Source organism: Equus caballus, chromosome 6 (genome assembly GCF_041296265.1).
Source record: "Equus caballus isolate H_3958 breed thoroughbred chromosome 6, TB-T2T, whole genome shotgun sequence".
In the NCBI taxonomy this organism is placed as follows: domain Eukaryota; kingdom Metazoa; phylum Chordata; class Mammalia; order Perissodactyla; family Equidae; genus Equus; species Equus caballus.
The window spans coordinates 41,086,630-41,110,352 of NC_091689.1; the positions used below are offsets into that span (position 1 = coordinate 41,086,630).

At 49.3% G+C, this 23,723-nt stretch overlaps 1 protein-coding gene across 9 annotated transcripts in view; it reads right to left on the reverse strand.

Moving 5' to 3' along the window:
* Positions 1-23,723, reverse strand: part of CACNA1C (calcium voltage-gated channel subunit alpha1 C) — a 680,405-nt gene that overhangs the window by 96,434 nt on the left and 560,248 nt on the right. For all 9 annotated transcript variants that reach the window (XM_070270768.1, XM_070270767.1, XM_070270765.1 and 6 more), the window contains 7 exons: positions 22,953-23,113; positions 21,771-21,996; positions 9,247-9,454; positions 8,191-8,311; positions 6,410-6,524; positions 5,504-5,624; positions 5,086-5,155 (listed from right to left, as the gene is read on the reverse strand). In XM_070270768.1, coding sequence (XP_070126869.1) covers positions 5,086-5,155; positions 5,504-5,624; positions 6,410-6,524; positions 8,191-8,311; positions 9,247-9,454; positions 21,771-21,996; positions 22,953-23,113 — 1,022 coding nt within the window. The remainder of the gene's footprint in view (positions 1-5,085; positions 5,156-5,503; positions 5,625-6,409; positions 6,525-8,190; positions 8,312-9,246; positions 9,455-21,770; positions 21,997-22,952; positions 23,114-23,723) is intronic.

Here is a 23,723-nt window from a genome sequence, read left to right on the forward strand (position 1 = left end):
GTGGTGTGGCCCCAGATTCTTCCAGCAGGTAAAGGTAATGCAGGTAATGCAAGGGTGGTAAGGGCCAAAGAGCCAGCCTGGAGCTGTGTGGGAGAGCCCGGGAGAGAAGGCTGAGAGGGTGCTCCCTGCGGCAGGCACCTTCTCCTGGCTTTGTCCTTAGTGCCATCGAGTTGATTCCGACTCCCAGCGCCCCTGTGTGCAGCAGGGCGGAACCTGCTCAGTCTTTCTGAGCCCTCCTCTCACCTTCCGATAGTATATCAGACAATGCTCCACTGCTGTTCACAGGGTTTTCACGGCCAATTTTCTCAGAAGTGGGTGGCCAGCTCCTTCTTCCCAGTCTGTCTTATTCTGGAAGCTCCACTGAAACCTGCCCACCATGGGTGACCCTGCTCGTATTCGAAATCCTGGTGGCAGAGCTCTCAGCATCACCACAACATGCAGCCACCAGAGTGTGACAACAAACAGACTGACGGGTGGTGTGGGTTCCGGATCAGGAAACAAATCTGGGCTGTGGTGGTGAGAGTGTGGAATCCCAACTGCTAGACCCCCAGGGCTGGCCTCTCTTTGCTGGCTCAACTGAAAACCTCCGAGTCACCATTCATTCCTCGTTCTTTCTCCTCAACTCCTAAGCCATTAATAAGTCCAGTTGGCTCCACCTGCAAACTGCACCCCGAGTCCTGCCATTTCTCTGTAGCTCAGCACCCTCACCCTGGCCTAAGCTGCCATCATCTCTTCCCTGGACTCCTGTGCTAGTGTCCCCACTGTCCCCGGTCCTATTCTTGACTATCTGCTGTTTCATATCCGTTTCTCATATGGCAGCCTGAGTGAGTCTTTTAAAAGGTATGTTGGGGGCTGGCCCCGTGGCTGAGTGGTTAAGTTCATGCACTCTACTTCGGCGGCCCAGGGTTCGGCCCAGGGTTCACTGATTCGGATCTTGGGTGAGGACCTACACACTGCTCATCAGGCCATGCTGAGGTGGTGTCCCACATAGGAGAACTAGAAGGACCTACAGCTAGAATATACAACTATGTACTGGGGCTTTGGGGAGAAAAAAAAAAAGAGGAAGATTGGCAATGGATGTTAGCTCAGGGCCAATCTTCCTCACCAAAAAAAACCAACAATAAAAAAGTATATTTAATCAGGTCTCCAAAAAAAAAAACAGATATCTTGGACATCGGATCATGTCTTCCTCTGCCTGAGGTGTTTCTCCACTGCATCAGAGCAGACTCGAACTTCTCGCAGCGCCTTTCAGGCCCTGCTCCACCTGCCTCCACCTAGCCCCCATCTGAGGCCCTAGCCCTCTCCCCTTCCCTCTCTGCTCCAAGCACGCTGGCCTCTTTGGACTCCTTGGCAGACAAGTGCGTTCTGCAAGAGATTCTGCTTTGCTAGTCTCTGCACCTAGAAAGCTCTTCCTTCTGATTTCCATGTCTAATTTCTTTGGCTCATTCAGGTTTCAGCCCAGATGTTGCCTCCTCAGAGGGCTGCACTGCCACACAGCCAAAGCAGGCCTGCCCCACCCAGCAGGTCTAACGCAGCCTTTGGTCGTCTGATCTTCCTGCCGCGTAGTGCTGCCTGACATCACCTTCTTGGTTGGTTTGCTTTCTTGCTCGTGGTCTGTCTCACCACTGAAATGCAGGCTCTGGGAGCTGTGGCCTTCTCTGTCTTGCCCGCAGGTGTGTCCCTGGCGCCTGCCACAGTGCCTGGCACACAGCAGGCGCTTCCTAAGTAGGTACTAAGTGAATGAATGTCGCCAAGCTTTCTTCCAGCTCTGTGTCTATGACAACAGTATGGTCCTGAAATAAATGCTTCTCTCTCCAACTTCCTGAGCTCCAAACCAGGCAAGACCACCCTTGTCCACGCAGCCGGCCCACCCACTCCGCCCTCACTGCTCTCCTTCTCCTCGAGCCCCTTGCTGCAGCTCGAGCCTCCTCCACAGCATTGTTACCGTGCTATGCATTCTCTGGCGTCGCCCACATTTCTTTCTCACGTGTGCTTATTAATTTTAAGTCCTTAGCGACTCTTAAGAACATCTGCATGTTCACTCAAATAAACTAATCGATTAAATAAAACCACAATCTAGGCACAATGCTTTCCTAATTGGGTGAGTAGATGTTTCTAGAATTTGGTGGATACTAAGCTTGGAGGCTAAAACCAACTGGCGAGTTTTCGAGATTAAACAGAGAGGGAAGGACTACGGGCCACTGCCAGCCTGTACGGCCGCTTTGTATGAATTAGAACCAGGCCCCTCCTCGGTGTTCCCATGAAGGCAGAGGCCCTGGCTGGCACAGTGTAGGCTGGAGCTCAGCTCCCACTCGGCCGTCCGACATACAGCTTTGTGTGCAGCCTGGAAAAGCAAACACAGCAGCCTGGAGAGAAGGGTGAAGGCCGAGGAGAGAGCAGGAAGTGAGAGCGAGCAGGAGGGAGCTGGGGAGTGTGCGCTCAGGCACCAGGCCTGTTATGCTGGAAGTCCGGCTGGAAGTGTGGCAGGAGGAATGCTCACTTCTGCTGCCTCCCAAGGGGCATCTGCGTGAAGTGGGCCCGCAGGGGCCAGCTGCCCAGAGGAGAGAAAGCAGAAGGGCTGTGTTTGCGAGAACAATGGTGGATCAGGCTTCGCCTTTCACAGTTCAGAAGAGAAGCAAGTGGGGACGAGAGATGGACAATAACAGAGACAGTAGGCCAAGTAACCTTGGAGGAGTCTTTGGGGTCTTCTGCTGCACCTGGTCCTAAAGGGTCCAGGAGGTGACGTGCAGTGGCAGGAAAGGGAGGAGCTAGGAAGCAGAGGCTCGCGCAGCCTTGGAGGAGGGGGATGCCCAGAGCCACCAGCTTTAAGAACATGCTGGCCTTGGGTGAGAAAATGGAAACCAGGGATAGTGAACAAATGGGAGCCCTAGGAACTGGCTTTAAAGGCCTGAGTGGTGGTGGTGGGCTGAGGCAGGACAGCCTCAGGTGTCTATGGACCCAAGGCAGGAGATTCTTGGGACCAAGAGAGTGAAGGCACACAACTGGAGGAGGTTAAAGAAGAGTGGCCATGTGATGGGGGAAAAATCTAAGGAATCCTGAGGAATCAGCAGAGTGTGGGAGAATAGTTTTTCAGTTTAAAAGCAAAACGATTCCAAGAATTCTCAAAGCCGCGTCAACAGAGAAACATTTCTATGATGGCCGATGTGGTGACAATATCCTCATTAGTCCTTTTTCCCTTTGACCTGCTTCTCTTTGATTTTATTAGAGCAACAAAGAAGAGAAAGGCCAAGAGTGTATTTAGAATAATGAAACTTGAGCTTATTGTCATGGGTGTGTCTACCTCACTGCTTTGTAGCAGGAACAGGGACAGAGGGCCTGACTGCAGCTAGGTGATGGAAGAACAGACCCCCTAAGCCGGTGCTCACCCCACTGCCTGCTGCATGCTGTGTGCTGTGTGCTGCGTACTGCGTGCTGCGTGCTGCCTGCTGCATGCTGCCTGCTTCATGCTGCCTGCTGCCTGCTGCATACTGCATGCTGCCTGCTGAGTGCTGTGTGCTGCCTGCTGTGTGTTGTGTGCTGCGTGCCGGGAGGCTGCTTCCTGGAGACACAGGCCAGATGGACAGGCTCTGCTCAGGGCCAGAGGGGTTTGTTTTAATACTCTCTTTCTTTTTAAGCTTTAAAAATATACACACGAGAAGAGAGACTCATATGGCGAACCTCCATACCCAGCTTCAACAACCATTGACAGTTTGCCCATCTTGCTTGATTTACCTTCCCTGCCTCCATTTTTTGTTGTTGGGGCATTTTAACGCAACTTCTGAACATTTTAGACTCCAGCCATAAACACTTCAATATTTAAAAAATAGAACTATAATAATATTATTTTACTAACAAGATTAACAAAAACTACTTAAAATCCTTTAGTTCTCAGTCCATATTCAATTTTCCCCAGTTATCTCAAAAATGTCATTTTAAAGTTTATTTGTTTATTCAGGATGAAGATAAGATCATCCCATGGCATTTGGTCAATATTTCTAGTATGTCTTTGAAATTCTATAACGTTCACAGCAGAAGGGTTTATGACTTCAAAAGGCTTAGTGCCCAGCCCCCGGAAAGGCTCTTCCTGCTCCTCTTTCTGTCCACACCCCAGGATGCCAAGCTTGCTTCCTACACGGGGAGGAGAGGGAGCTGGAGCGGCCACAGGGAGCCTCTTCCCAAGGACAAGGGGAGGGGGCCACTGCTGTCCTTGCAGACTTCCCGCAGAGAACCAGCGGAGGGAAAGCAAAAAGGAAAACCTAGCTTTGCTTATAAATGCAGAAGGTTTTCGGGCACCTAATGTGGGTAACAACCCTCATATAGCCCAACCTCCACAGAGAAGGAAATGTCAGTAAGATAACAGTCCCTTGTCGCGCGTAATTGACTTCGAGCTTGAGGCGGGTGGTGATATCTGCAATTTCAGGTAACAGGAAGGCAATCCAGGGCTCGTCCAGGATGTGGGGTTTTGCAAAGCGGGGAAGCGAATCCTGGAGAAAGGCTGAACGACCTCTGGCATTAAAACTCCCTCAGAGGAGACTGCCTGCCAATTTACGTTTCAGATAGAAGACGAGAAGACCGTCGGTATGAGCTCTTTTTATAAGCAGAGACCCAAAAGCATCCCACAAAACAACAGGTGGGACATCTGTGGTGGCAGCTGTCCTTGTACTCAGCACTGCCTCCTGAGTGAGGGCAAGACAGATTTGCGATTTACTTTTATTATTAAGTGAGCATAATGCTGCAACATACGTTGTAGTAATAAATTTTGTAAGCTAATAATGATTTTACAATACAGGATACAATAAAACCTTAAATGCATATAGAATCCAGCTTCCAAAAGGCACAAAAACACTGCTCAAATATGACTTATGTAATCTCCTATTATTATTATGAGGAAACAAGGAGCTGAGTTTCCCCTGGATGAGGACTGGCAGTGCAAACACAGAGGCAGGAGACATTCGGCAGCGCAAGGGGCTTGCAGAGGGAAACTGCAGCCCTTGGTCTTGAATATACCACCACTTCCATATGGCTTCAGAATATGGATCTCCACCCCAACCTCCCAACCTCAGGTTTAGGCAGTAGGACTGGTACCTGCAGTTTCTGGGTTGGAGTAGGGACTCTTATCCTCATTTTCATTGGGCTGGAGGTCATCCATGTTGATCTAGGCAGCCAAGGGGGAGAAGGAGGAAGAATCTCGTTAGATACGTCCCACAGTTTGAGAGGCTTGGAGCAGCCTTGAAATTGCATTATAGTCAGTGGCTGAGCTTTTGACTCAAAAATATATCCTTGTTACTTTGTGCATATTCTTAAGACATCAGCAGAAGGCTGGGATTCAACCAATCTGCCTTGTCTTCACATTCCTGGTTCTCTTGCTCCACCCTCACTGGCTTTATCCCACCAAGTCTCTTTCCTTCCTTCTTCCTGTCCATGAGCGTCTGGCCTGGGAAGACTGTAACCTCTTTCCCTCAGCAACGGCCCTCCCAGGTCTTGGAAGGAGATGGCCACTCACCTTGGTTGTGGGTGGGGACTCTCCATCAGCTGTAATAGATTTCAGCTCAATTTTCTCCTCCTTGGCCTCCTCTACTGCTGGCTTCTCCACCACTTCTTGTTTCTTCTCTGGGCTGGCAGTCCTGGCCGGTCAGCAGAAGAGAAAAATAGAGATGTTTATTGGAGTGACAGGGAACAGTGAAAAAGAAAACTACTCTGTGGTCTGTTGGGGGCCAGTGGGAGCAGATTCCCTAGGCCTATGTCCATCTTCCTCCACCCAGGGCACATGGAATGGGGAGCTCAGTCACTAACGCTATTGGGCTGGGCCCAGGATCAAGGCACCTGGCCTCATCTTGCTCTGTCTGGCACTCAGTTGGCTTCTTCCAGCTTCTCTGCTGCTCCAGTCCTTGTCTAAAGCAGAGAAAGGTTCTGGATCTCATTCAGGATTGGGTCCTGGAAAACTCTGCTCAGTACCCAGCAGATGGGTGGCCTATGACAGTCTAATCTAGACAATGACGGAAGACAACGTAGGGTCCTATCTTGCCTTCCTAACACTGTAGATGAGTCACAAAACAGTGAGGAAGAATCGGTCTTTCAGCTAGAATTGTATTTCTTCTCTGAGTGGCTGCCTTTTTTCTCTCCCCATCCTTTACTCCCACCAGCACCCTTCATGACCTCTCTTCTCAAAAGAGGTAGGGAAATACAACACCTTCACAGAGACTGTAATTCATGATGGTCTCCACTTTAGAGCAATGCCTTGGAATTAGGAGAGAGACCCAACTTACTATAAGAAGCCCCAAACCCAGTGTCCTTCTGGGAGGAATGGCCAACAGAGGCCAGCACCCAAGGCTCACTTTACCACCAAAGGGAATGGCATTCCAGAACCGGGCCCCTGGGCCCCTGGTCCTGGGTAAGCTCAGAGGGTTACCTGGCCAGCTTCTTTCTCTCCTTCTCTTCTTCCTCTTCCTTTTGGGCAGATGTGAGGCTCTCAGCATCAGCCAAGTTGTCCACAGCAATGGCCAAGAACACATTCAGTAGGATATCTGTTTGCGTCCATTCTTAAAGAAAACGACCCTTGGCCTTGGGGTTTTTGGTGGGCACAGGGAGCAGGGAGGGTGCAGGACATGCAGGGGTAGAGTTCCCCACAGTGAGAGCTCATGGTGACTCCCTTCAGGAGGTCCAAACCCATTGGTGTCCCTCCTGCCTGCTTTTCCTTCCCCATCACCCTACTAGCTACCTGGAGTTTTCTAAGGGGTTGAGAGCAGGCCAGCTTGTAGGCTGGAGCAGGGAGGGAGAGCGGCAGTGAGCCCTGCCTTGCTCTTTAATTGCTGGGCTGCTTTATGGTGTCCCCACTGTGAGGACTGCCTGTAAGTGACATTATAAACAGCACTGTCTCTAGCAGAATGCGGAACTCTCTCAAGAGCAGTTCATTATGACTGGGCCCTCAGGAGGCGGCCTCATGTCTTTGCCAACTCTTAAAGTGAGCCTGAGCATACAAAGACTCTCGGAAGGTCCAGCTGGAGCTGCCAAAGCTTGGGGACTCCTAACTGAAGCAGTCATTTGCCCTTTTCTTCTCTCCCCCACCCTCAACCTTGAATGGACACCCTGGGTCAGAGAACTGCAGAATCAAAGAAAGTAGAGCTGAAAGGGCTCTTAACATCTGTTAAGTCTGACCTCCACCCAGACACCCAGACAGTCACCTGTTTCACACATAGGGAACCACAACCCAGGGAGGTGAAGGCTTGTGCAAGGGTGCTACTGGATGCCTCGCTCTCATGCCCCCGCGTGGCAGGGGCTTTGCACATATTATCCCACTAAACCTCAAGATGACCTGGTAAGTAGCAGGTACTATCGTTTTATCACCTCATTTTATAGACACTGAGGTAGAGATGCTTCAGCTTGCCCGAGGTCACCCAGCTGGTAGAACGTAAAGCCTGTCTGTTGGCATCAACGCCCAGGTTTTCTGCACTACATTAAGCTGCGATTTAAACCCGAGTCTGGGCCAGAGCTGCTTCCACTTAACAACCCACCTCTGCACACAGCCCTCATGGGGCAGTGACCAGAGGGAGAGAAGAACACCTGTGGCTGGAGACTCTGGAAACCTGCCCGTGGCCTGGATCAGGAAGGATCTGTCAGGTCTGCTTGGTGAAGCCCAGCCAGCTCTGCCTGTGACTAAAGTCCTGGAGAGTGGCTTCAGAGGAAGGGGACACTGACCAGAAAGCAGGAAGAGGAGACGAAGGCCATTTCAAGGATGATGGCTCAGTCCTCCTTAACAGAGCATCCTACCTCCAGCAGATGCAACATCCCAGGGCAGCTAAGGTGCCCAACTCCAGAAGCGTTCACATCAGAGCCCATGTGAGTGGCTGCACGTGCACACGGCCAGGGGGCATCATGCACCCAGACTACAATGAGAACACTCCTCCTGGAGCTGGGCAACACTGTAGCCTGAACTGGTTCAGGAAGATGAACTTACATCCTCATCTATGCCAAAGCTCCAGGCTCCCCGCAAGACCCGCCAGCTAAGGCAGTTCTGGGCTGGGGACTGTCTTCTCCCCAGAGCACGCCTTTCCCCTGCTTGCCTGGGGCCCTGTGGACGGGCAAGCACAGTTTTCAGCCTTGAGTCAGGATCTGCTGGGCACACCTATTTGGCATCATGCTGCAGACTGAGGGCGGGGGCATTAAGGGTGGGGAGGCAGGAGCAAAGGATACAGTTTCCACAGATGAAGAGGATGATGAAGTAAATACAGACTAACATCCCTGGAAAAGAGGGGCCGCCATAAGCCATGATCCCATCATACATCACCGAATTCCAGTCCTCCCCGGTCAGGATCTGAATGACACATTCCCACCAATAAGGGACACAGCGTTAGACCAACAGCAAACCCCAAAACTCCCCTGCCCTGCCCCACTATGTTAACGAAAACGACTAAGATCTATTTCCACCTCTTTCCCTCCTCCTGGCTCCCAGTTCTCCTCCCAGGGGCTCTGAGCTATTGACCCGGACAAGTCTGACTCTGTCCTTAGACAAAGCGCGTGGCCACTACAATGATATTACTTGAGGGGCGACTGAAAGGGCTCCCTGGTCAAAATCTCTCCTACGACCCACATACAGCACACGAGATGGCACCTCAGGTTAGGGCATAAAGACCCCTTCACCAATGTGAATGTGTTCATTGGGAGAGCAATGCGCTATCTGTTTTCCCCAAACATTAGTCATGTGGGTATCGCCATTAAGATTTTGGCAACATCCATATTCATTTTATTAAAATAAATCAATCTACTTTTAAACCTAAACAAGTGCTACTTTGGCTTTGTCCTAAGCCAAAATATCTATGAAGTCACAAATTTAAGGGGTAGTTGTATTTTTTTCTAAGGGCAAGAAAGGTGGGTAGGAAAGACAGCTCCATCACCCTCCCCTCCCCCAACAAGAGCAGGCTGTTTTTCTTGGTTTATATTTTGGGCTTTTATGTAGAATTTATTTGAATAAAGGGTTCCACGGCTAAGAGAGTTTTTAAACTGCTTGATTAGATCTTCTTTCAATGGTCCATCAACAGTGGAATTCCACGGGGGTCTAGGGGTCAGGGAAACTACTGAAAGAACCAAGACTCTGCTGGGCATGGAGCCTCCATGGCTGATCTAGGCTGGCTTTGGGTGCCCAACACAAGGTGAAGCTCCTTCTACCTTTCCAAGTCTCCTTCCTTCTCCCACCTCCCTCACCACTCACCCACCCACCTGGTCATAATCCCAGCAGAGAAGAGTCCATACCTGAAACACGGTAAGAAGGGACTGGGGAAAGTTATCAAATGTGCTCCTCCGGGTCTGCATCTCATCAAAGTTGAACTTTCCTCCAAAGAGCTGCATCCCCAGGAGGGAGAAGATGATGATGAAGAGGAAGAGGAGTAGCAGCAGGGAGGCGATGGAGCGCACAGAATTCAGCAAGGATGCCACCAGGTTGCTTAAGGAGTTCCAGTACCTGAGGACCAACATGAGGAATTAGCATCCTTTTCCTGTGCTTTTCTTCACATCATTCCTCATTCACACTCCCACTAGAGATTTTAAGATAAATTACAACTCCCTCCTCTTCTGCCCTTTCTTTGGGGGTAGTGGTGGTGGTGTGAACTGGGCTGCTAAGCTCACATTTAGGGTGTGGAGCCTGGTTAATTCAAGGTCCTGGGATCAGTAATATGTCCTGGAGAAGAGATGGAGCTCAGGGATCAGAAGCCTGTGTTCCCACCCAGCTCTGCCAGCTGCCAGCTGCGTGTGCCTGTGGGCAAGTCACTTAACTTCCCTTCCTTCTGCCTCCATATCTGGAAGAACAGAGACAGCGGTAGCACATACTCCATTAGGTTGTCAAGAGGATTACATGAGATAATCCGGAAAAACAAAAGCCCCAGTCCCGTGCCGGCACACAGTAGGTAAAGGTCAGTCACTGTTGTTATCACAAGTGGCCTTTAGACAGAAAAACACATTTTTTCCCCCTGTAATGTGGCCCTCAGCCCAGCCCAGGCAGCAGCTGTCTAGCAGAGACATGGGTTAGGTCGCCCATGGGTAAGAGAGGGGCATAGCTTAGTAAAGTTTCCCGAATTTACCCCGTCCTAAGAACTGGCTTTCTAAAAAGCCTCTCTTCTGGAGATTCTGATTAAAAAGCTGTAGTTTGGGACTCAGAAATCTGTATTTTTTAACAAGCATCTCAGAGGATTCTCATAAACAGGCAAGTGTGGGAAATCTTGGATTACAGCAAACGTACCCCACCCACAGGAACAGGTCTGTGCTGGGGCGGGGGCTCCGCCTGAGCAGAGAGGAGGCCCCACTCTTACAATCACAGACCCTCTCTGCACCATGAATACAGAGGGCCTTCATTGTAGCCTGAGGAAAAGCCCCTTCTCTTGGAAAGCGTGAGGGTGGGGTGGGGAGATGGGGTCATACTAACGGCTGCTGGAGGCAGTTTGGGTACCTGTGAAAGGGTCAGATCAGGACAAAAAATGCTCTGTAGCAAAAGGGACCCAGCCTCCCCCTGGAGCAAGTGCAAGAACAGAGCAATCTCATTTCCCTACAGCTCCGCCTCTGGCCTGTCGGCCCTCAGGTCATGGTCTTGGTTTCCTCCACTTAAGATGTCTCCAGCTTATTACCAATATACACAGTGAACTGTTTTTGTTGCTTAAGACAGTGACATGCGAAGCACCCCTCATCTTGCTTCTCAGCTGAGCCCCAGCCTTCTCTCCAGAGCACCTCTCTCCAGAGAACGCTTCGACGTCAAGTGCAGAAGCAGATGGGCCAACAGTTTGGATGTAAACATGAACTTCTTCCCAGCCTGGAGTCTCTAATGTGCCTTTCTCCTTCACAAATTCAGCCTTTCTCCATCTCTATTTTGCCTGCTAGCCACACTCCCTGTTTGCAGCATATTAATATACATTTATTTGTATCTGTTCTATAAAAGCTCTTAAGTGTTTCTCGTTTGTGACAGTCTTAGCTCATCCAAACAGGCTCTGAGTTCTTGAGGGCAGAGACCAGAGGTTTCTTCTTCCATCCTCTCCATCTCCGTCCACAAATAAACTTTGTCCAACCCAGTATGTGTGAGGGACTGCAAGGCGTCCCAGCAGGCTGCAGGTGGTAGTAATTGCTCTGCCTAAACCAAGAATTAAGATAACCTCTCTGGGGCCAGAACACCCTCGCCCCCTACATTTAAAGCAGTCTTCCCAAACCTGCCTGGAGACGAAACTGCCGAGGAGTGTGATCATTTTCTAAACACGGATTCCAAGGCCTCTCCTGGAATCACGGAGTCACAATCGCTGTTGCTGGGGCTTGCGCGACTCTCAGGCGTCCACTCCAACACATGTCAGGGAGCTGGTTTTAGGAACCAGTAACTTTAGAGCATATTTACAACAAGAATTTCCAGCTGTTTCAGAGGGGAGAGCGTCTGCATGTAGGTTAGCTCACAGAACCCCCTAGAGACCTCTGTGTGTTCAACTGTCATGGAATATCCCGGAAAAGTCTTAATAGCCGTAGAAGGTTGGAGCCTTAATTTTCATGAGGCACATGGAAACGAGGGAAATAACTCAAATCAGGCTTACAACCGAGGTTCAGAGATGTGTGACAGCCATGGGGACTCTACGGGGAGCTGGACAAGGAAGCTCAGACTGGAGGGAGAAAGTCACCATGAATGGGGATGATGTCGGGCAGAGTGGAGCAGACCAGAGGCAGAGAGGGAAGGGGATGTGGGAGGAAGCCCTCAGAGTGCCTGGGGTTCTGGAGGAGTGGAGGCTCTGTAGAGAAACAAATTGAGTCATCCAGCGGAGGAGAACCCTCCTGGAAACACTGGGTATGAAAGATGGCAAACAGTGAGCAATCTAGAGGGGTCGGAGTGGAGTCGGTGTAAGAGCACTAATGGGCAAGAGGGGCTGGCCGCAGGGCAGAGCCCTGGGTTAAAAGGGAGAAGTCTTTTGTCATGCCTGCCCATGTCCCTCTGCCTCCCAGGGGCATCCCAGGAGAGTCTGCACTTCTCCTAGTCAGCAAGGGCTGTTCACAACATGGGATTTGGGTATGACAGAACTCCTAATGCCCCACCCTATCATCTTTCCCATCCTAGAAAATGACACAGCAGTTTCTGGCTCAAGCCTAAAGCCTTGGAGTCATCCTTCACATCTCTCTCTCACACCCCACATCAGTAAATCCTGCAGCTCCATTTTCAAAGCAAAGCCTGTTTTGACCACTTCTCCCTACTTTGTCACCTAGCCCGAGCCACCGCATGTCATCTGATTTCTGCCTCCTAACAGGCTGTCCCTCCTCCACCCCTGCTTCCTACAGCTGTTCTCCACACCACACACATCTCAGGGGAAAAGCTCCCAAATGCGCCACCCTGGGAAGTATTGGCCACACCACAGCCGAGGGAGGCCCATCACAATGTGTCAGACCAAGCCTCACCCTGCCTCCCTCTTGGGATGCTAATGCCTAAGGGTCTGCCCTGAGGAATTGGCCCACTGCCTCAGCAACCTCCTCTCCTTCCGCTTTGCTCCTTCTCGGTTGCTCCAGGCCACCGGCCTCCTCACCGTCCCTTCATCCTCTAAGCACACGTACTCTGGCCCTGGTCCCTGCTGTTTCTGCTCTCAGCAGAGCTCTCCCCCAGAACTCTGCTCAAATGTCCCCTCACCAGAGTGGTCCTGCCTGACCACCACTCTACCCTCTAGTCCTACTTTTTTATATATTCATCACCACCTGCCACCAGAATGAAAAGTCCACGAGAGCCAGGAATTCATCTACTCATCCATCCTCAGTGCTTAGAACAATGCCTAGCCCAAAGGAGGTGACGAGTAAAGATTTTGTTGAATGAATGAATCTTACTGTAAATGTGACACATTAGTGCTTACTGGAGGGAAAGGCAAAGGGACATGGGGTCACAGAGAGTGTCTGGGTGTGCGTGGAGGAGCACGGGTGGAGAGCGGGGAGACCTCTCATACTGACACCTGAGTCAAATATACTTTGCCCAACAGTGAGGAGTGGCTGTTTGTACCTCCCCCCCATATCATTTTTTTTCCCTATAGCTTCCTTAAATTTACAGGTAGAGTTTCTGGGATTCCTGACTGTTCCATTGTCAGAACACATGTTAAACAATTACACATAAAGAGAACAGATTGGCAGTTGCCAGAGGTGGGGAGCAGGGGGTGGGTAAAGTAGGTCAAAAGGTATAAGCTTTCAGTTATAAGAGAAATAAGTCCTGGAGATGTAATGTACAGCATGGTGACTATAGTTAATACTACTGTACTGAGTATTTGAAAGTCGCTAAAAGAGTAAATCTTAAAAGTCCTCATTACAAGACAAAATTTTGTAACTATGTAAGGTGACGGACGTTAACTAGATTTATTGTGGTGATCATTTTGCAATATATACAAATATCAAATCATTATGTTGTCTACCTGAAACTAATACAGTATGTCAATTATACTTCAACAGAAAAAAAGAAAAAAACATTCTGTATCAATCCGCTCTAAAGAAAACTGGGTTGCTACGGCTTAAGACCCTTGGGGTAGGATTGCCAGAAGAGCGCTGTGAACACGTCTGCCTTGTGGAAGAACACCCATCCTGGAGGCTCAAAGTCAATGCTGTGAAGGCATGAGCCAGCCTTTGTTTAAGAGACGACCACAGCCAGGCACTCTGACCCCAGCCCACCCTCCTCATAAGAAACACCCAGCTGAAAAGATCCTGCACTGAGGACCAGCCCCACAGTGAAGACACAGTTACAACAAATCAACAAATGGTTGTCTACGCTGTTCGCTCCTGTTGCTTCCCATTCAACAGGGGCAAGTGGAGGTCTGCCCCGTGGCTGGCTGCCACCTGTACTTTTGTTCCTCTGGAGCAGGATTAAAAGAGCAGAGCTGGTGCCTGCGGCCTGGCATTATGAGGGTATCCAGCTTGCTGAACAGAAGGCTGTGCATCCCTAATATGCACATGGCTGGAGATGTTCTACGTGTTCTCTAAAAGACTGAGACAAAGGGACTGCCGCAGAGATGCTGTGCCAAAGGACACTAACAGGGCTCAGAGGAGAAGAGCTGGACTGGAGCTTGGCCTGTCTTGGCCGATAACGGGGTACAGGGTGGGGGCCTCATTATCACTGAATCAATGAGATTTGTAGGTGCCAGGTGGCAGCATCGGGGTAGGGTGACGTGAAATACCATTTAAATGAAACGGCTGGCAGCCTTGCAAATCCTCAAACTCTCTCCTTCTTAATGTCAGTCTGATTCTTGATGGCTATTATCTCTATGGCCTGAAGATCAGATGACACCTCACATCCCCGAATCATTCTCCTTTTTAGAAAGATTAGCTGGTGGTAAACCAGAGGGTTAATGGTGTATTTGCAGTCAACTGAGGCTTTTACCCTAATTGATTAAAACTATGAAACACACACTCACACACCGAGAAAGTAAGAGCTTTGGAGCAAGCAGCAGCAGAACAAAGTACTGAGCGTCTTGGACCTCGTCGAGAAACTGAGGAAAACAGAGCATCCTCCGTTCAGAACAGTGCACCCACGTGCCCACACACACAGGCGTCTACAGCCAGCATTCGCCATTCACAGCCCCCGAAGCACAAGCCCAGCTCTAGAGACTTGCCTCTCCCAAACTCAGACACCGCACCTGCCCCAGTCATCCTCGGGATCAACTTTCTTCCCACTTCTCCTGTGGCTCTGAATCATTCTCTCCAAAGGGGGTCGTGGCCTATCCAACGCAGCCCACTGTTTTCTCTCTACACTAGAGATCGTGTTTCCACCAGATCAGTTTCTTTGTTACCTAAATTCTCTCACATGTTGACCACTCTCCACTTTCGTGACCCTCCCTGGGTTAGGTGACCACCATCTATTCAGGGCACTGGTATGGCCATCATTCTCCCTGCTCTGTCTTCGCTGGTTTGGGCCCTGTGCAATTCTCCCTTCTGTTCGACGGTAGGAAGCAGCCCGAGCCTTGCCTGAACTGGAGCTTTCATCTTGTGGACCTTTGCTTCAAACAGCTCAGGTCCGCGTCCTTTACATTCCAGGTATAGAGCAGAGCGTGGAGCTTGCTATAAATAAAAGACCTTCAAAATAACAGTGTCAATAGCATTTGGGTGCTTTGTACATGCTCCACCCTCCTCCCCTCTGTTCCAGTGAGGGTCATAGCTAAATGCACACCTGTCCCAACTGTTCCTGTCCTGAGGGATGGAAAACCTCCCCCTGGTGCTGGTGGCAGTGATGTATTGTTGGCAGAGTGTTTATAAAGCAGATTTCCTGTGGGGAATCTGTGTGGGTGGGGCTTCTACGCCCATTCCCAAGGGTGGGAGTGGTGGGGAGGACTGGAAGATAACCCATAAGCTCAGCCTGCCCTTGCCTCTCCCTGCTCCGGCCACGGGGGATATACAGGGTGGATGTCCAAGGACCAGCGCTTCAGTACAGTTGGGCCCTGGTCCCCTAAGACACAGTAGAGTCTGCAGGGACGACAGGAGGTTGAACTGGTTGTATGCTGGGCCAGGATGAGCCAAACAGAATTCTATACTATTGTGATCAGGGTCTGGGACAGCCTGGGGACTGAGGCCAAATCTACTGGTTTAGTTTCTGGTGATACCTATCCCCGCCCCTCCATTGTGGGGGCTGGAAGTGTTACTGACCACATCCACAGGTTCCCTACCTGCCACACAGGAGGGGCCAAAGAAAACTGGAATGCCAGGCTTATGGCAAGGAAAGGGTTTTTAATTCAGGTGATACTAGCCCAGAGACCAGAGTGAGCCCTAAAATTCATCTCGTCTTCCCAAAAGATGTGAGGCCAGGGGTTTTAAAGGTCGCAAGGAATGTGGCCGGTTGTAGGGAGGGGAGCTTGTGCCCTTGCTGGTTGGAGCTTTCCCACCAGCCTGCATTTGCCCTTGTGAGGCTGCTTTCAGAGAGGAAGATGGTGAGATAAGGGAATCTGCAGGTGGATATCCTTGGTTGTCTGCTTCTGTGATGGGTGGTGGTGCCAGGAAGCCCAGAAGCAAGCAGGGAAAGGGGATGAGCGCTTTGCTTTAACCCCACATAGGCTGGGTTTAATGCAGGGGAACTGACATCAGGGCCGGCATCTGAAGCACATCTTATGTGTTTCACTTTAGAGCTAAACCTTGCCTTGGAGAACAAATTCAAAGGTCTGTCTTCCCTGTTTGCATCAGAGGCCTTGGTCACACTCAGAACGTAACTTGCATGAGGGAACATACCTGGTCAAGCTGGCAAGGTGGTCTGTTGATGGTGGGATTGCTTTAAGAGCACGCTCCCCTGAGCTTCTGGACCACGGAGCCACCCAGCTGGCCCCTGTACTCGACAGGTCAGGGTCAGGGAGGGAGCACATTTCAGTCACACTCACCTGTGTTTTCTTAACCCCCAGGAGGTGGTACTAGTCAGTTACCATCCCAGAGAATAACCACCCTTCGTGCTGACAGCCAGTGCGCAAGCTCTTGAGTCTGAGCTGCCTTCTCCATAGACTCTGGCCTGGGAACCAGGCAGATGCCAAATATACCCCGTTAATAATGGTCCTTAATGAGCTCAGAGCCTCCATGGGGCTCTCAGGAGAGTGGGGCTGGAAGGTGGCGGGAGGGTGGGTGCAGTGTGGGATGGATCTGACGCTCAGACTCTGACAGGGAAATGGGGTCACCTCGGGCCTGGAGGATCTGCCAAAGGCCCTCACCTTGGGGCTCTCTGGAGCCCCACATGCGGTCACGGTAAGTCTATCGGTGCCGGGTCAGCCCGATCTCACATTTCAGCGCCTGGGAAGGAGCTGCGGGGAGGAAGAGCAGGAGAAGGGATTTAAGGGTTAAGAGAGAAAACAGCAAGGGCCACAGGGATTTTGGTGCACTTGACAACAAACTGTATAAAAAGTGAGATGCAGTTAGTAAATTGGAATCATACCCAGATTTAAAGTAACTGAAGCTCTTCTTCCTCCCCATAGAATGACCTGCCAGACTGGGCTGACAAAGAGTAGACAAACTAGACATTGAAACTCAGCAATGTTTACAGCCCCATAAAGCCTCAAAGCAGGAGAAAGAACCCCATCCATCACGTGGCTGGAAAGCCCGCTGTTACGGGTAATTTAACCAAAGACGACAAAGATTTTGGCCGTGCATGCCTCTCTGTTCTCACTGAGAAGGGACTCTTGTCTTTCCTATTCTTTCCCACTCACAGCACTATGGATACTCTGTAATTAATTGACTCACATCTAATACAGTGTCCTAGTATTTTTTTTTTCCTATGAGACCCACAGGATGGATGATAGTCATATATACAGTATACTCGCTAAGGCATTCTCAGATTTTTACAAAACACAAAAAAAGTAAGCACATTAATAATTCATTTTCATTATATACCATATTCGTAGTCATCACATACCAAAGACTTCTGCCCCCTTTAGGCAGCGGGATGAATGGTAAGTCCATTCCATTCTTGCCTATTCATAAAAGCATTTGGGAATGCGAGTGACCAAGGGTGGGGGTGTTACAAAAACAATATTGAATTTATTTTTTTAAAAGGGAAATTATTCACAAATTTTGGGATTTTAGCTCTTAGTAATAGCAAATTATCTGCTACATACACACTGTTCAGCTGCTCTAAACATACTGATGTGTCATGACATCATGGTTGAGAACCCCTGGTCTAGATCAGCATTCCCCACTCTTAGACCATAGGCTCTGGGTGAGGCAAGGACAGCTCAAAACTACAGGAAGGGATCCATGAATCCAAGTGTACACCAAGCATTATAGTGCTCTAAATAAATAGCTTGTCTTGAATTTACATTACCACTCTCCAAATGTATACAGGTGTGTAGGAATTAATAAAATTCAAATTAATTTAAAAACTTTGCTGAATTCATAGTTGCTGTTTATCATTATGCGTTTTCTCAGTCAAGAACCATGAGGAGTAGAATCTTAACATGGTTAGGGGCTACAGTATAGAGAAGAGAGTGGAAATGCAAGAATCAAGGTTTCCAATTATACATGAAAATTCATATTTTGAGACAAGAAAGTGGACAAAGGACTGTAGCAGAAATTAGGCCAATATTTCTCAAAGTGAAGTCATTAAACCACCAGCATGGAACTCTCCAGGAGTTGCTGGTCAAAATCTCTAAAGGTGGGCGTCCTTAACAGCTCTCTTAATTGGCTCAGCTAAGTGCGAATCACAATGACTGGCTCAGAATACACTGCAAAAACCAGTAGCGTGAAGTCACAAAGTATTCTCCAAGAGATTTTAAAAGCAGAGGGCGAAATATACGTGTTTGATGGCAGAGCCATAAACAGATGACCCATCTCAAGGGACTATGATGTCCACTCCCAGCCCATATTTTAGTCATTTTCTTGGTCACTGGGTTGTATTGGAGACAAAGTTCAGACGAGCATGGGATTCCCTGCACAGCCTGTCCCTTTGTTGTTTTCCAAAAGCCCCCAGAGGGTTTGGAGACTGGAAAACAGGAAGACGACAGCTTTCGCCCAAAGTAACTTCCAATTAGATAATGAAATTATTCTGTTTATAGACATTACAGAGATCTGAAAATACCACTAATCTTTCTCATGGACGGACTATGGGAAGCTCTCTGATAAACACAGATTGAAAAAAAATGGTTTCTCGGGAATAGTTTCAGATTAGAAATAGATAAATTGTTTATTAAAAACAGAATGACGTTAAACCTCTTCAAGATGCTATGACATCTAGAAGCAAGAATTCTTTTCTATAAGAATTAAAAACAAAAACAAAAAGAAAAAGAAAACTCCTAAAGTATGGACTTTTGAGAATTATTTAAGAGGTACTAGGAACTCCAAACTAAAAATAGCTTTTACTAGACCCCAAGAGGAGCAAGTAGAATCAGCAATTTATCTAAAACCAAGAATCAGTATGTAAAAATTCTTTAAGTCTCGTCTCAGGGACACAGACCACAACTTTCAGTCAACTCTGCAGTTGGTGGTCATGGCTAGGAGCACAGAACCTGCAGTCAGACAGACAGACAGACTGACCTCTTAATCCCGGCTTCACTCGTGAGCAGTTCCTGTGACCTTGGGCAAGTGACCTAACTCTCTAAGCCACAGTTTTCTCATCTGCAAAATGGAAATAATGATAATAGTGCCCTCTCCTCACTGTCTCTTGTAGGTAATCACGAGGATGAACGGAGTGAATGCACGCCAGCATTCGGATCACAGTATCTGGCAAAGAGCCAGCACTGACGCAGGTAAACGATGATTGTTATTATATTTCTACTACTTTTATTTTAAACTATGGATTTTCTGTAATGCCAAGATATTCAGGAAGAGCTCTTTTTTGAGGGGGCAAAGGAGTTGTCGCTCAGGAGTGTTAAACGTATGGATTTAAATTCTGTGTATACTTTGAGCCTGTCATCTGACATTAAATCTTTCCAGGGATGCTCTTCTGTTCCTAATTTTCCATAGCAGGTGTCCCCCCACCTATTTTCCAGCTCATTTTATTCTGTCCTAGCTTTTCTTGCAATTGCTTCATATGTACAAGCGCCAGGTCCCTGGACAGACTGTAAATTTCTCCTGGGTTCAGTTCACGCCATACACCTTTTTCCGTCTCTCTCAGAGGTTGACATGTAGCATATACATGGTGGATAAACAAAGTAAGAGAGTGTGTATGTGTCGATCACCATTAGCTTTTTTCTCCTTCTTCCTTCTCTTAATAGTGACAATTATAATTAGATTAATAATAAATGCTCTGGTTGTTGAGTGTCTCCTGTGCCTGGCACTGAACTGAACCCTTTAAATGCTTTTTCCCACTTGACCCTTGACGACACCACAGTGACTGTGTGTGGCATGGCTGCCGAGAGAACTGCGAAAAGAACCGTGATACCCGGGATGCAATGCAGGCCCCTGAGACTCGCTCAGTCAGGTTCAGAGCACTCTGAGCAGGGTGTGGTCAACGCTGGTCTTTGAAGGGAACACACCAACCCCCACCCTCTTTTCTTCCAACACAATCCAGCTGATGGTTTCAGGGCTCCTCTTATCAATCGGGGTCCCAAAGCAGAGATTCTTAAGGAGAGGAGACTTGTATCTCTAGGGGGGACACAACTTGAACCCCCTCCCCTCCAGGGGTTTCTGATATGTCCTTCTACCACAACCCATAGTGAGAAATAGGCATTATACTGCAACTCAGACATATATCTAAAATATTTTTATGAAGCAATGCTCACATTCATGTGAGGCCCTCTGATGTTTTCTTATTCTATTTCATTCTTTCACTAAAAATGAGAGTGTGGAGAAACTGGAACCCTTATACATCCCTGATGGGAATGTAAAATGGCCCAATCTCTTTGGAAAACAGTTTGAAAGTTTCTCAAAATCTTAAATACAGAGTTATCAAATGACCTAGAAATTCTCCTCCTAAATAGGTATCCAAGAGAAATGAAAACACACATCCATACAAAAACTTCAACACAAATGCTTCATAGCAGCATTACTCATAGCAGCCAAAAGGTGGAAAGAAACCGAATGTCCACCAAGTGATGAATGAACAAACAGAATGTGATACACACACACACACACACACACACACACACACACACACACGCATGCACAGTGGAATATTATTCAGCCACCAAAAGGAGTGAAGTACTGATAGATGCTACAATGTGGAAAAACTTGAAACCACTCTGCCAAGTGAAAGATGCCAGTCACAAAACATCACGTACTGTATGACTTAACTTATATGAATCGTCCAGAATAAGCAAATACATAGAGATAAAACTAAATCAGTGGTTTCTACTGGGAGGGAAGGTGGGGGGCAAGAGGAGTGGGTATGTGGTTTCTTTTTGGGGTAATGAAAACGTTCTAAAACTAGGTTGTGCTGATGGTTGCAGAACTCTAATACATAAAAACTGAATTACACAGTTTAAAGAGGTGAATTATATAGCATGTGAATTATATCTCAATAAATCTGTTTAAAAATGGTGGTTGTGATGCAATAAACTGATTTTAACACCCAAAATGGGTCACAACACAGCTGGAAATCATTGTCCTAGAGCATGCTGCCCTCTCCCTGTTCCCTACCCCTGCCTGTCCTCTACATGACAATCACTGCTTGACCTAGAGAGTTAGGAAGACTGCAAGATTTGGGTGGGCAGACGGACAGACAGATGGAGAGGGGGTGAACGTGTGGAAGGAGCGATGAAAGCCATCTGTGTCACAATATCCATCCTCTGTCTTCATAAGGAAGAAGGAAGGAACAAGGGATCTTGACTGCATTTGGGGCAGCACACTCCCAGTTAAAAGGTCACTTTCTCAGTCTCTCTAACAGCTGGGGTGGCCATGAGAACAGAGCCTTGGTGAGATTTCTGGGAGAGCTCTGGAGGTGGCTGACTCAGCTGGGACAGGCGCCCCTCTGGCCCTGGCCCTTTCTCTTCTCCCTGCCTCGATTCAAACATGATGACTCAATCTCCAGAAGCCACCTTGGGACCTTGGGGGTGGAAGGTAGGCCTAAGGCTGGCAAAGCACAGGACAGAAGGGGACTGGGTCCCTGAGACCTTCTGGAAGCCACATGGCTGCCCACCTCTGGATGTCTTTTACGTGACTCAACCGACCTCTGATTTGCTTACACCACTGAGTTGAGTCTCTGGAATGAGCAGCCAAAGGAATTTCTAAACGATAGACCAACTAAATGAATAAAAACTCCCGTCGTCATATCCGAGCAGAGGACAGACCCTTCAAGAAAATAGCGGCTACTCTCCCACCCAGGCCTTCCTGCCGCCCCTGCCTTCCAGAAGAACTTCTCCCTGAGTCCCATGTCTGAGGGGAAATGAGGACCCAAATACCTTGTGATTTTAAATATCCTCAGTAGCCGGACACATCTCAGCACAGAGATGCCCAGCGGAGACATGATCTTGGTCTCCACCAGGATGGTCTCCAGGATGCCCCCGCACACGATGAAGCAGTCGAAGCGGTTGAAGAGGGACACAAAGTAAGCCTGCAGGCCCAGGCTGTACATCTTCAGCAGCATCTCCGTGGTGAACAGGGCCAGCAGTGCCTTGTTGGCCGTATCTGGCAGGTCCAGGAGCGGGGGAGGCGTCCAAACAGGGGTGTGAGGAGAGGGAGGAGGAGGAAGAAAACACGGTAATTATCACCACTGGAAAAAACCCCAAACGGTCCCTTCCCAGCCAGGACGCCTCTCCTATCCACTGCCACCTAAAGAGGACTGTTAGGGCCAAATCGGTGGAAAGGGGTATCTAGTTATCACCACATGAACATTTACCGAGTCTACTGTGCACCAAGGGCTCTGAGCGCATTATCTCCTTCACTCCTCGCAGCAGCTCTGAGAGCTGGCACTATTGTTATCACGCCCATTTTCAGAGATGAGAAGTGAGGTTGAGAGAGGTGAGTAATCTGCCCAAATCATCAGGCAAAAGAGGGAGTCAGGCCGTTGGATCCTGCCCTCTACACCGGAGAGTGACGGCTGCCCAGGGTTCTGGAATGCAGCCCTGTGTCTGCCTGACTCCCCTGGAGGGCCCCGGGATGCTGGCTGGTGAGATCCGCTCCTAGGATGCGGGGACGCCATCAGGGACAGCTCCTTGACTAGGACACTGTGGTCCCCTTCCTGGCCTCCTTGCTGACCTCATGCTCACGTGCTCTGCAAGCCTGCCTGGAGGCGGGGTAAGGCCTGAGGTCCTGGCAACCCACTCTGGGAAGCTGGCAGCCAAGGGTCTGAGATAGCCAAACAAGCTGCAGCACGTGTCCTTGTCACCTGGACCCAACAGTGCCTGTTGGGGCAGGCAGTCTGGGCCGTGCAGGTGAGCCATGTCTGTTTACAGCGAGATGGTGCATCTTACTGTGGGGTTTGCAAGCGGTCAGGCCCTTGGTGTGCCCAGCATGTTGCCTACCAAGAGCCAAGGCCACTGGCTGCTTTCCCATCAACATTCTGCCTGTGGCTCTTCCCTCCCTGGGACCGAGGGCTGAGCTTGCAAGAGTAAACAAGACTGGCGCCAGGGGCCGCCTCTCACCTTGGACTTCCGTGAGCCAGTGGGGCTGGTTGTAATGCTCGGAGGCGATGGTGAGCGTGTTGAGGAACACCAGGAAAATCACCAGCCAGTAGAAAATGTTAGACTTGACTGCTGCGCGACACTTTCTTCTGCAGAACCGATTCCACCGGCGCCAGTAGCGGCTGGAAAGGGGCAAGGAGAGAGGATGGGGAGGGCAGTGGCTGTGAGATTCAGATTTTTCCCGGTCCAAAAGGCAGCGCCGTGGCTTTCTTCACCCTGAACTGACTTGGCCTCACACTGGAGCAGTGCAAGCTGGCGGCAGGGAGACAAGCTTTCCATCACGTTAACCAGGCTCTACCACTTAGCCACGGGGCCTCGGGTTTGTCCCTGCTCCTTTCTAACCTTTGGTTCTCTCATGCATGAAATGGGCATAGGGCCGACCTCACAGGGTTGTTGTGGGATTGATAAAATACCATATAATGCATCTGGCATGAAGCTGAAGGTGCTCAAAAAGTGGGTAGCATTTTTATTTTGTAGTAATGGACTTATTAGGAGTGGTACTGGGAGCACTAAGAGCCGGATCAGTAGCTGTGGTTACCAGTAATGGTTACTGATGAGACTCCCGCGTGCCACTGCCACGGCAGGCACTGCTCCTGCCTTCTCCCGAATTCTTTTGGTAACTCTGAAAAGCAGGCGCGATCCTGATTTTGAGGAGAAAACTAAGGGCCGTGGAGGTTGACCTTGACCAACATCACACACCCGCAGAGCCAGCTTGGGATTCCTCCCCAGCCC